The 13,327-nt window shown below is 32.1% G+C and overlaps 1 protein-coding gene across 11 annotated transcripts in view; it reads left to right on the top strand.

Moving 5' to 3' along the window:
• LRBA (LPS responsive beige-like anchor protein) overlaps positions 1–13,327 on the top strand; it is a 722,446-nt gene that overhangs the window by 346,551 nt on the left and 362,568 nt on the right. For all 11 annotated transcript variants that reach the window (XM_038558983.1, XM_038558984.1, XM_038558982.1 and 8 more), the window contains one exon: positions 11,153–11,319. In XM_038558983.1, coding sequence (XP_038414911.1) covers positions 11,153–11,319 — 167 coding nt within the window. The remainder of the gene's footprint in view (positions 1–11,152; positions 11,320–13,327) is intronic.

Here is a 13,327-nt window from a genome sequence, read left to right as displayed (position 1 = left end):
ACTAGTCCACTAGTCTACAAAGAGATAAGTACAGAAATAGCATAACCGGTATTTAGAAACTTTAATAGCTTGAATGTCTGGCTATTTAAAGTGCCATTTAAAAAAAAAGTAAAAATAAAAACAAGTTCTTTATTATAGTTTGAGAACAGTACCTAAAACTACCTTATCTTGAGAACAGTACCTAAAAACCAGTTCATTCATTGTGTTATTTTGAATTAGTCTATGTTAGCAGTATATTTGAATAAGAACTTACAGCAATCTAACAGTATTTTTTTTTTTTGCAATCTAACAGTATTCAGCTAAAGTGATATAGTTAACTCTATGTTAAATGATTTGTATAAACCTTTGAAGAAGAATTTTCTTTTGAAGGAAATAGATAAAAATATATATGTACCAAGGTCTTTTAGGTTCCTAGTTCTGATTATAATATGGAAGTGGAGGGTCTGCCCCCAGCCCCCAACGCCAAGCAATTCTCAGATATGAGGATGTCCAAGAACCCAACTCAGATCTGACATGATACTGTATACCAAGAAGTAGCACCAGGTTCCACAGGATGAGTTCGGTTATAGGAGACTGCTTCCCACTCTTCACTTCAGATGCCAAGCTCCAATCTATTACCTGTGCTTCTGCCTAACTAGCTACATATTGGTGGTTCCCAACACCTCCTTTTTAGGTTTAATTAATTTGCTAGAGTGGTTCATAGAACTCAGGGAAACACTTAATGTTTACCAGTTTATTAAAGGATATGATAAAGGATATGAATTCAATAGCCAGATGAAAAGATATACATAGGGTGAGGTCCTAAACAAAGGAACTTCACTCCCTTTGGAAGTTGGGGCTTGGCTTGGTGACATGTGGAAGCCATCTGCCTCCCCAAGCCTAGAAACTCTCCAAAAGAGACCAAAAAGCTATACATTTTATAATCATGTTTGACTAAATTATTGGTAATTGGCTGATTCAGCCTTCATCCCCTTTCCACTTCCAAGAAGTCAGGAGAGGGGTGTGAACTTAAAATTGCCCACCTTTTAATCACATGGTTGGTCTTCCTGGCAATCAGTCCCCACCCTTCAGCTGGAGGGTCCAGGAGTGACCTAATTAACATAACAAAACACACCTTAATAACTCTCAACATTTAAGAAATTCCAGGGACTTGGGGAGCTGTAAGCCTGGAACTATGGATGAAGACCAAATATGTATTGTGGTCATCTGAATGACCATATGTACGTGTCTTATAAATTATAATATTGCACAAAGAAAATATAAGCAAAGCATATATTAGGAGATTTAAAAAGAGAAAGCTGTGTTAATTACATGTCTTATTCTGTTACTCTTTTTAAAAAGGTTATTTATTGGGGTACCTGAGTGGGTCAATTGATTGTTAGAGTCTTGGTTTCAGCTCAGGTCATGATCTCGGGGTCCTAAGATTGAGCCCCACAGGGTTCCACACTAGATGAGGAGTCTGCTTAAGATTCTCTCTCCCTCTCCTCTGTCCCTCCCCACTGCTTGCCTGTTCTTTCTCTCTCTCTCTCTCAAATAAATAAATCTTAAAAAAAATAAAATAAAAAGGTATTTATTTGGGTTTGTTCTCTTGTCTTCCTTGCCTATTTTGCTGTATTTTGTTTTTCTTTATCTGCAGCCCTTCCTTCTTGGTGAACAGTTACTTAGCCTTTAATTTCTCTGGAAAACTCTCTCAGATTCTGAATAGTACTTACTTTCTTGCTCCTCCCAAATACATGATACATACCTCACAGCAGTTTTCTCATATTGTAATTATTTTCAGTCACTTGTTTCTCAACTACAATGAGATGGTGAAAGAAAAAAAGGAAAGGGACTGTTGTGAAATTTGTTCACATGACTAAGCCTATAATAAATGTTAGGTGTTACTCTATGCCTGGCAAGTTCTGATTGTTTCATGTCTATTCTTATTTGATCCTTTTACAAAATGTGTACTATGTTATGTCCTTTTTTATATGAGGAGACTGAGGCACAGGAGTTTAAATAACTTGCCTAAGCATGAATGTGTCAGAGCCAAGTATTAAATTTCAAGTCATCTGGCTCTAGAATCTGTGTTCTAAACCACAGTGTTAATTATGTGTTTTTATAAGAATGAATCTTTTTTTTTTGTCTTTTTGGTTCTTCATGCTTGTTCTTAACTTGAAATTAAATTTAATTGTATTAGCCTAATACATCAAGAGACTAGTTTTGTATGCTTAAAAAATTCTGGTTAGGTAGCTATGTTGAGTTAAAAGATGATAGAATTTGCTTAAGATTATCTAGCTCTTCTATAGATTAGCAAAAATACATTGAAAATTCTTGATTTTTCTCAGTATGTGTATTTGTCTATAATTATATAATCTTTTGTGATGATATATTTCTGTCTCATATTATGATTTTTGAAAACATAATTATTTGGGTTTAACCCTATCTGTTTAAATTCCATGTTAATTTTATTGATCATAGGTAATGACCACATTTTACTTTATTTACTTACTGGTATATGATATATGCAGGCATTGTATGAAATCAGTTTCTCTGTTGGGAGGTATTTTGCAATTCACCTCATAATTGTGTGACTTTTTTTTATTGTGAATAACTCTACTGTGTTGTAGTGAAATAATTGAATAAAAACAGTACTATGTGTGGGTTTGACACACAAGTGGAAAATAGCCCTCTTAGTGTTGACTTGCTTTTACAAATACCATATAAAAGCTTTTTAAAACAAGTTTTTTTATTATCAGAAGGCTAAAGATAAAAAATTAAAACCTGTATTAATCTCCAAATTATTTTAAAATATTGTTTGAAGACTGCAGTTTGTAGAGATAAGAACCCAATACATTTTATCCAGTCCATTAAAACAATAAGAAATGGTAGAGATACTTTGATAAGTGTTCTGCCTGTTTTAACCTTGAATGCTGTTATCGGGGGGGATGATGCTATATCTGTTTCATTGGCTTAGGCTTTTTCATGCTGAGAGAAATCAATACTTTGAGGTGTTGGATGACAGAGGAATCACTTCAGAATTAAAGGTGGCTGTCACACATTGTCATTGGTTGACTTTCGTTTGCTGTTGAGGTTTTTAAGCTTTCATTTTTCCAATTCTTTTTCAGGAGTCTTTGTAAGATTCATGTGGATAACTTTTTCTTTTTTTAGACTTTAAATCTGAGTTAAGGGATCAAGTACAAAGACCTCCAAAAGTCAAATATTTAAAAGCTTCTTTACTTGTCCCATAGATGATTTTCCTTTTACGTGGTTTCCAATGAGATAAGTAATTTATAGTGTAACAGATTTTTGAGACAAATTGGGAATTAAGGTAGTATACTTAGGTGTTTACCAGAAAGTATGTTTAAGTTAATTAAAAATATAATACTCTATGTGTAGCCATGAGAAAGAAGATAGGACTGGCCCTCCTGACATGGAATGATAAATAGTTTGATTCCATTTAAATGGGAATTATTTCTTATTATTAATAGTGATTACTCCTGTAGAAAACAACTAGCCAGCCATGGAGGAGGTGGAAAGGAAAACTTTCTTATTCTTTCATATGTTGTTATTTTTTTATTTTTAAAGACAAGTATGTTTCTTCAAAAAAAAGTTTAAGATATAAAACTTGTAAAACCAATACACCTGAATTTCTTAATTAATATTAAAGTCTTATACAGTATTTTTAAGATTTTAGCTTTGAACTTTAAAACTGGGATTTATTTTTATTTCACAATAATATGCAGACAAAGGAAATTGCTTTATAATGTTTCTCATAAAATGTACTGAAACTTAACTCTAGAAACAGTGTGCATTTAACATTATTATTTTACTTTTTCTTGATACCAAAAGTGTTTTTGAGAAGCCCATATGTATGTCTATCCAGTCATAACCCCTTTTTGCCCTATTAAGCTAAATATTGTTCTGATTTTATGGAATGACTAATTTGCTTTTGTTTTTCCATTCAATAGTTAAGTATGTTTCTTTTAGTATTAAAATTTCTTTAGCAATTTTTGAGCTTCATATAAATGGAATCATGAAGTATGTGTTTTGATCTGGCATTTTCAACATTTTTGTGAAATTTGTTCAGTTTCTTATATTTTTCTATTTCATTTTGTATGGCACACTATTACATGAGTAGATGATAGTTTTCCATAATCTCTCTACTGTTGATAGGTAGTTTATTTCCAGTTTTTAACTATTATGAATAATGTGGTTTTGACAGTTTTACAAGTCTTGTGGTGTACATGCTTATGCACTTCTGTAGGGAAGTGACTGTATTTATCTCCTCAACTTTAATAGATACTGGCATAGTGTCTTCAGAGGTGTGTATCACTCTCAATATCAGTGCATAGTTGTTTCCATACTCCATTTTCATCAAAAACTGATCAGTGCTTTTTATTTTACTATTCTAATGGTTGTGTAGTGATAACTTCATTGTGTTTTTATTTGGGCTTTATTTACAAATGAAGCTGTATATCTTTTCCTCTGCTTGTTACATTTTTTTTTTTTAAGTTTTTTGTGGTACTTGTTTATCTCTTACCTAGTTTCTTATTGCTTGTCTGTTTTTTTCTTTATTGATTTGTGAAGATATTTACCTGTTTGGTATTTGAGCAGATTTATTTTGATATGAATTTTTGAACTACTTTATTACCTATTTTTAAAAACTTCTGAAATAAACTTTATTAAAGGATAGTTTGTATAAAATAAAACACATCCCTTTTAGATATATAGTTTAATGAATTTTGACAGGTGTATACATTTGTGTAACTGTCATAGTCAAGTTACAGAAAATTTTTGTATCTCAGGGAGTTCTCAGGTGATTCACTGTTGTCAGTTCCTCTTTATGTGTGTGTGTATGTGTGTGTGTATATATATATACACACACACATACACACACACTCAACCTCTGCCAACTGCTCATCTGTTTTTTGTTATTGTAGATGGTCTTGCATACTATACAAGTTCATATAAGTGGAATTATATGGTAGGTGCTCTAATGTCTGGATTCTTTTGATTACTGTACAGTCTTTGGTATTCATCCATCTTGTGTATATCACTCATTTGTTTCCTTTTTATTACTCAGTAGTATTTATCCATTCATCTATAGGTAGATATTGGATCATTTCTAGGGTTTGGCTCTTATGATTAAAAGCACTATGGGCAATATACTTTTGTGAGAATATATTCTTCATTTTGAGGAAATACACAGAAGTAGAATTGCTAGGTTCTATTATAAGTATATTTTTAAACTTACAAGGAACTGCCAAACTATTTTCGAAAGTAGTTGTAGATTTTGCACTCTGACCAGCTGGGTAGTAATGAGAGTTCTAGTTGCTCCACATCCTTGCCAGTATTTGATATTGTGAGTCTTTTAAATTTTAGCCTTTCTACTGGGTATATAGTGATAGTTTATCGAGGTCTTTATTTGAATTTCCTTGTTGACCAAGCATCTTCTCATGCACTTATTAGTCATTTGTATATCTTGTGTGAAGTGTCTGTTCAAATCCTTAGCCTATTAAACTGGTTTGTTTGCCTTATTAAGTCATAAGAGTTCTTCATATATCTTGTAGGACAATTGTTTGTTATGTGTATGGTGAATATTTTGTCCCATACATATTTGTGACTTATCTTTTCAATTTCTAAGTGGTACCTTTTAAAGAGAAGATTTTATTAGTTTTGGTATAGTTTAATATATTAGTTTCTTTACGGTTATGATTTTCTTTTATGTTTCCTTTTGTGTCTAAGAATTTCAGTTGAAGAATTTTCTGCCTACTCGAGGGTCATAAGATTTTCTGCTATGTTTTCTTCTGGAAGTGTTACAGTTTTTATATTTAGATCTTTGGTTCATTTTTTTAAAGATTTTATTCATTTATTCATAGAGACAGAGAGAGAGAGAGAGAGAGAGAGAGATACAGAGACACAACACAGGCAGAGGGAGAAGCAGGCTCCATGCAGGGAGCCTGATGTGGGACTCCATCCCGGGTCTCCAGGATCACACCCCGGGCTGCAAGCGGCGCTAAACCACTAAGACCAGGGTTGCCCTCATTTTGAATTGAACATTTTGTTTATGGTAAAAGGGAAGACAAGTTTGTTTATTTCTTTCTTTTCTTCCCTCTACCCCCCCCCCCCCCCGTGAGTGGCCAGATGTTTTAGCACAAGTTGTTGAAAAGATTTTTTGTTCATTTAACCACCTAAACTCTTCTCAATTTAGAATTTTATAACATTATTCATAGTTAAATTCTATAATTTTTATAATTTTCTTACATAAAAATGTTGTTACTATTTTCTTTTTAGTTATATATATATACTTTAGAATCAGCTTGTCAGTATCTGTAAGAAAGGCTAAATTTTTACTTTTTTAATTTTTAATATATTTTTAAGTAGGCTCCACATTCACCGTGGGTTGAACTCACAACTCTGAGATCAAGACCTCAGCTGAGATCAAGAGTCAGATGTTTAACTGGCTGAGCCACACAGGCACCTCAAGACTGCTAAGTTTTTAATTAAGATTGCATTGAATCTATAAAGTCAATTTGAAGGGAGTAGGTATTTTGACAACATGGAGTTTTGAAATCTGTAACCATTGTTTCTCCACTTATTTAGTTTTCTTTAATTTCTGTTAGCAGTGTTTTATAGTTTTCTCTGTATAACTTTGTATATTTTAAAATACATATTTTAATGCTACTGTAAATACTATTATTTTCATTTTCCAGTTGGTTGTTGTCCATCTGTAGGCATGCAATTAACTTCTAATATATTGACCTTGTATCCAAGAAACTTGTCAACTTATTTACAAGTTTTAGTAGTTTTTCCAGAACTTTTAGGAGTATTACATACATGAACATATCTACAAATAAATACTGTGTTATACCTTCTTTTCTAAACTGTCTTTTTATTTCTTCTTTTTACCTCTTTTTTGAACTGGTTAGGATCCTTTCTATAATAATGAATGAAGTCATGAGAGAGAGGACGTACTTGTTTTTATCCCTAATTTTAATTGAATGATTTTCATAGACTTTTTAGGGTTTAAAAAAATCTCTTTCTCTTACTAGTTTCTTGAGTGTCTTTTTGTGTTTTTTTTTTTAAATCATGAAATGCTTCTGAGTGTTGTAAGATGCTTAAAAAAAAACTATTGAGGTTATACTTTTTTCCTTTTTTTGTTATAAAATGGCTTATACTGATATTCAGATATTAAATCAACCCTGCATTCCATGGATAAACTCTTCTTTATCATGATATATACTTCATTTTGTGTATAGCTGAATGCTAATGTTCTGTTAGGGATTTTGTGTTTACACAACTTGTATTAGTTTTTAGTTTTCTATTCCTTTAATATAAATTGCATTATATTCCTTAGCTTCTACCATGTGTAAAGAGTTTAAGGTTCGTATTATTTTTTCCTTAGATATTTAATGTTTTATGATAAAACATGTGAAGCTATACATTTTCATTTAAATTCTGTCTCATCCAATAGCCACAAATTTTTCTAATTTTTCTTGTGATTTTATCTTTGATCCAGAAGTTATTTGGAGTTGATACATTTAGTTTTCAATTATTTTGGAATTTTTTAGATTTTTTTTTCACCTGCATATTTTGCTAAAGAATCGAGGATCTCTATATTTCTACCTTTCTGAATAGCTTTCTCTTCTATCATAATTTTTCCTTCCAATTTTTTTTTTTAAGATTTTATTTATTTATTCATGAGAGACAGAGAGAGAGGGGCAGAGACATAGGCAGAGGGAGAAGCAGGCTCCCTGCAGGGAGCCCGAAATGGGACTCGATCCCGGGTCTCCAGGATCATGCCCTGAGCTGAAGGTGGTGCTAAACCACTGAGCCACCCAGGCTGCCCTTCCTTCCAATTTCTATCTTACCTTCTCAATAGACATCTTTAAATTTGTTTCAAATATGAAAGCTACAGGAGAAATATTTCCTAAGTCTTGAAAATGTGTCAAGGATAGAGATCTGGGGAATAGCAGAAAATCTGTGTGTGTTTGGCATATAGGATGCATAAGCAGGCATATTAAAAGATAATATGCCACATTGCTGAATTATAGAAGGCCACAAGGTCATAGCTAGTAAAATTTAGTCCTGTTTATTCATTATTAAGATAATCACAGGCTTTTTAAAGTGTAGGGTATATAAATATATCTGTGCAATACCTAAGTAAATTCTTCTTGAAATAATTCTGGGACTGTTTGTGAGAGGGCAATTATAAGATTATTTCAATAACTGAATTGTGAACTAATAAAGATCTATTTTAGGGCAGCAGTAAGAGTGTTAGGAGGTAAGAGGTAAACGGGTTTTGCTGAAATGGATGTTGAGATACGAAGGGAAAATTGAGAAGTCACAGATGACAGAATATAGTAGCATGTTTGGGATTAAGATGATGACTACAGTTTTGTACATTTTGAATTTTAGGTACTTATTTGAATAATTGGAGAATATCCTACAGATAGAAATGTGGGCTCAGAGTTCAGGATTAACAGCTGGGGCGGAGATGACAAATTTGGAAGGTAGATCTAAACTGACAAAAAGGAGATGATATGGGAGTGAATGATATTGCAAAGGGACATTTAGCAAAGCCTTAAGGAAATGCCAGCATTTCATAATGAAAAATAATAAAGGAAGAAGTTTGACCATCAAGAAGGGATAATTGATGGGAGTGTACTAGGAGAATATACTTCATTTTAAGTTCATGCCTCTCTGAGCTTTCATGCAAAGGACAAATAGTAAAGTTAGGTAGAGACATAATATCTGGAAGGAAAGACCAAATATGATATTGTTTTTATGTATGCATTTACATTTAAAGAGCTAGAATAGGGGATCCCTGGGTGGCTCAGCGGTTTAGCGCCTGCCTTCAGCCAAGGGCACGATCCTGGAGTCCCGGGATCGAGTTCCCCGTCGGGCTCCCGGTGTGGAGCATGCTTCTCCCTCTGCCTGTGTCTCTGCCTCTCTCTCTCTCTCTCTGTCTATCATGAATTTAAAAAAAAAAAAAAAAAGAGCGGGAATAGTCACTTGAGTTATAAGTGGCTACTCTTTATCTTTTCCCTCCAAGTAAGTGAATTTCTTTTTAAGAAGTAGGTTTGTCTCATATTTATTAATTCTATGGTAATAAGTCTTAAATTTCTTTAGCAATAATCAAATATATTTGAATTGTTAGTTCCCAAGATGCCTACTTCTTTTCTTTTTAGATGCAGATATTTTTGTTCAGATTGAAATGTTTTTGTGGTCATTGTGTGATGTATTACCTAGTTTATGTGTTGCTTAAAATAGGAAAGTTGATGTAAAGTAAAACTGAATGAAAGTACTAGACCTGGCCTTTGATTTTATTGATAGGTAAGTAGGATTTCTTGGGGTACTTCCACTCAACTTCCAAACACAAGCACATAGACATATTACAAATATATACTCCACCAATAAGTAAACATGCATTTGATCTTGAAGCAAATATTCCTCATCTGTTGTTCACTTTGGGTGATATGTCATACATAGAATATATTATTGGTTTTTAAGAAGAACATGATCAAATTACATTTTAAGGAAATTTTTAAAAAATAGATACAAGTTCATTATCTCTTTACAAAACATTCTTGTTTGGTTTCCTTTTATCATGTTTTAAGGTCAGAATGTGACTCTAATGTTCCACAATGAGACAGAGATTGATAATCGGGGAAGAATAGCCCTTTAATGTGATTTATACCTATAGATTTTATGTCAGATATGAAAAGTTACTGTTTAAATTGTAAAGGAGGATCCATTAAAGAACACTTTAAGCTATTTTACTATTTAGCTTACTTTGGATGCTTCTGTTTAGAATTATGCCTTTTTAAGCAAAGTTTAATGACCTACCAAATATTTACAAAGTAAATTTGATAAAGTTAAATTTTTGTAATATTAATAAAAGAAAAAACAGGCTATTCAATATGTTTTTGCTATTTTTAGTACTGTTTAATATGAATATATTTGGTGTTAGGGGAGTATAGAAGCCAGTAATTTCTAATTTCATCAATAATTTTAATTTACTCTTATCAGATGAGGTTAGGACAGATTATGAATACAGTAGAGAATGTTGGAAGGTATAAAAATTCTTCAGATATCTACCGTTTTGTCCTTTTGGTTTTAGTGTATGGTTGAGTTAGATATGAAGTAGCCTATAGAGTGCTTCCTGGTTCTTGAGTAAATCTCTGAAACAAACATATAGCAATTAATGTTTTAGTTACAATGGAATAATTCCCTAGTTATCTTCATTTAAATTGCTGGTCGTTCAAGTATTTCTTAATTGTATTTTCTTTTATTTGCTCAAATCATATTTTTGACAAACTGATCTTCCCGTGGTTTGCTTGACTCACTCTTTTTTTTTAATATATACAATATGATATTTTCCTTTAATTTCTTATAAATTATTTTAGTTCCTAACATGATTTATTTTCTCCACATCCATGGTTAAATAAAAGAAATAGCTTGACTTTACCAGTGTACAAAAACTATGAGGTTACCCCAAATCTTCTTATCGTCCAATTCTTAGAGCTAGTATAATACCCTCATTTTGCATGTGAAGACAGTTATACCTGAAGAAATAAGTTAGTTGTCCAGGACTGAATGGAGATATTATAAGGATGATACCTTAGTCTGGTTTTTGTTTTGCTTTTCAATCTCTTGTTTACATTTATATATATAAAATATGTATTGATATATCTTCTCAAAACCAATTTTCTCTCTTCCTTCATAGCATTTTGGATATTCCTCTAATTGCTTTCTGTACGCCTTTTTATTAAAAATAATCTTGAGCTTTAGTGATTTAATGACAATACTGTATTTTTATTATCATTTGTTTCCTACCAATCTGAAAGGAATGGGGATTCTCCTAAGCAAGGGCTATACACAGAGAGCTTTCAACACTCCTAAAATTATGAACTTCCACTGTACACCCTAGGGAGAAGGAAGGAAAATCCAACAAAAATTTTGACCTTCCTTCTTAATGCATCAGTTAGATTGAGTGCCTTTCCATGAGCTATGAGCCAGTTTATCAGTGCGGGTGTGATTATTACCCTTATTGGAATTTTAAATTTTTGGTTGGTTCAATTCACATTAGAGATTATTTCATGGTGTGTTTTAAGTTTTTTCCCCATATTTTTCAATATTAATGGATGTTTCTTTTTTCCTATCCAAGTCACTGTGTGCCCAGTATTCAGCAGACAAACGAGAGGATGAGAAGATGTGTGATCATTTGATAAGAGCAGCTAAATATCGAGATCATGTGACAGCAACTCAACTAATCCAGAAAATCATCAACATTCTCACAGACAAACATGGAGCATGGGGAAATTCTGCAGTGAGGTAACGTTTAGGATTTTCTGATTTTCTACAGAAGGCCTGGTTTAAATAAATAGCTTTGGATATGATCAAGGCCAGATGAAGAACAGAGTAATTTAATTTTGTATTTTATCATCTATTATGAATGAGGGGTAGAAAAAAGGGGTAGAGGAAATCAGTATGGGTACAATTAGGGGATTTTATAGACAATTTTAGTTCCCTCAACTGCTTCTAATGGAATATTTGTTCATATACTCTTTATGAATTAACTTTTAAGGGAAATAATTAATGTAAGCTATTTTATTAGCTACACTTAAATCTGAATTTGCACAAATACAGTATTTTAAAAAACCATTTCCTATTTTTTTTTTACCATTTCCTGTTTTACACTTCTGAGTTTTCAACACATAAATTTGAAAACATTAGTATGTGTTCTTTAGAACTGCCTTGCAAATTGCAAGACTGATAATAAAAATAGTTAAATGCCTTCTTTAATATTTTATTCACTATATAAAATATATATGGATTATATATTTTGATTCTCAAAGTGAGCATGCTATTTTTTGTTTTAATTTCTAGAAACAGAATAATTAAATTACCTTCTAGAGGAACTTAAATTACAATATCTAGTATTCTTGGAATATCTGATGCTACAAATTTTAGAAACATTTTTGGGAACACCTGGGTGGTTCAGTCAGTTGAGCATCTGACTCTCTATTTCAGCTCAGGTCATGATCTCAGGGTCATGGTATATATACTTGAGATTCCCTCTCCCTCTGCCCCTCCCTACCTGACACACACAGTCCTTCTCTAAAATAATAGATCCTTAAAAACAGTTTGACTGTTTTCAGTAATGTTAATGAGAATTTCTATATTTCCTCATTAGAAAGATATATTTTTAATTCCTCATTTCTACTTAGCTTTTTCTAGAAGACAACAAACAATGAAAATAGTGAATTTTTGTTTTGAGTGCAACTATCCACTAAATTAGGGTAGATATATCTTATGCTTATGAAGAATACTTAAAATGAATTACATTTCTGGACATACCATTTTTGGTGTTAAGAAGGAGGAATGCAGGTCAGAACTTGAGGTCAAAAGAGCTGAATAAAGGCAGGAATAGCTTTTGCTTAATTCTATTCCAGTTGATCTCAGCTGCAAGAGTGTCATGGGAATGATATGAATTACTGGATCAGAGCTTTGTGTACCTTATCTTACAACATGAATAAGTCTATGGATGTGCATTTGGGGCAGGAGTAGGGGTTGGGGGTTGAGGGTGCTCTTGAGGGTTTTTCAGATTCAGGATACTTTAATGTTACAGATATTATGTAGTCATTTTATAATCAGGCATTGAATAAATTAGGATGACTTTGGCATACGTTGCCTGTCATATATTGGGAACTCTAATGTGTTTTGAATCTTTCTAAAGTTTTTTTTCTTAAATGGAGTTTTATGATTTTAAAATTGAAAACCTTAGATAATGTATGCCCAATGTTGTATTTATGCCAAGTCTATCATTTTATAGGATCAAAATTTTTTCTAATGATATATTTTCTCTTATATAGCATAGTATACCTGTGCTATCAACATGGAAGCATTGCTTTTATGATGTGATTTTGGTGTAGTAAAGTATCTTGGAGAACTAAATGGATAATGAAATGTATTTATGTAGAAATGATTACTTTCTGTAATAGAGTTGTTCAAAGGCATCAACTCTTATTATACAGCCAAAAACAGTTGAAGTAAATTCAGAAATTTTAATATTTCAAAAAACCTATATAAAAATACATTTTTTACTTTTATCCCTACCAACTGGAAGCAGCTGTCAAACTGTTAGCATTTAAATGTGTACATTTTTAATTAAGAGCAGCAACAAAAGATGTCTCATCAAAAGGAAAACTAACATTAGTGAATTGATAGTTTTCTTGCTATAAATCTCATAATTTACTTAGATTTTATTTAAAACTATATTATAGCAAAGCATATTGCCTCCATATTGATCTTTCTTTTGTCATTTAGTTGTGTGTGACAC

The sequence above is a fragment of the Canis lupus genome, chromosome 15 (genome assembly GCF_011100685.1).
Source record: "Canis lupus familiaris isolate Mischka breed German Shepherd chromosome 15, alternate assembly UU_Cfam_GSD_1.0, whole genome shotgun sequence".
Taxonomy (NCBI): Eukaryota; Metazoa; Chordata; class Mammalia; order Carnivora; family Canidae; genus Canis; species Canis lupus.
This window is presented reverse-complemented; position numbering and strand designations above follow the sequence as displayed.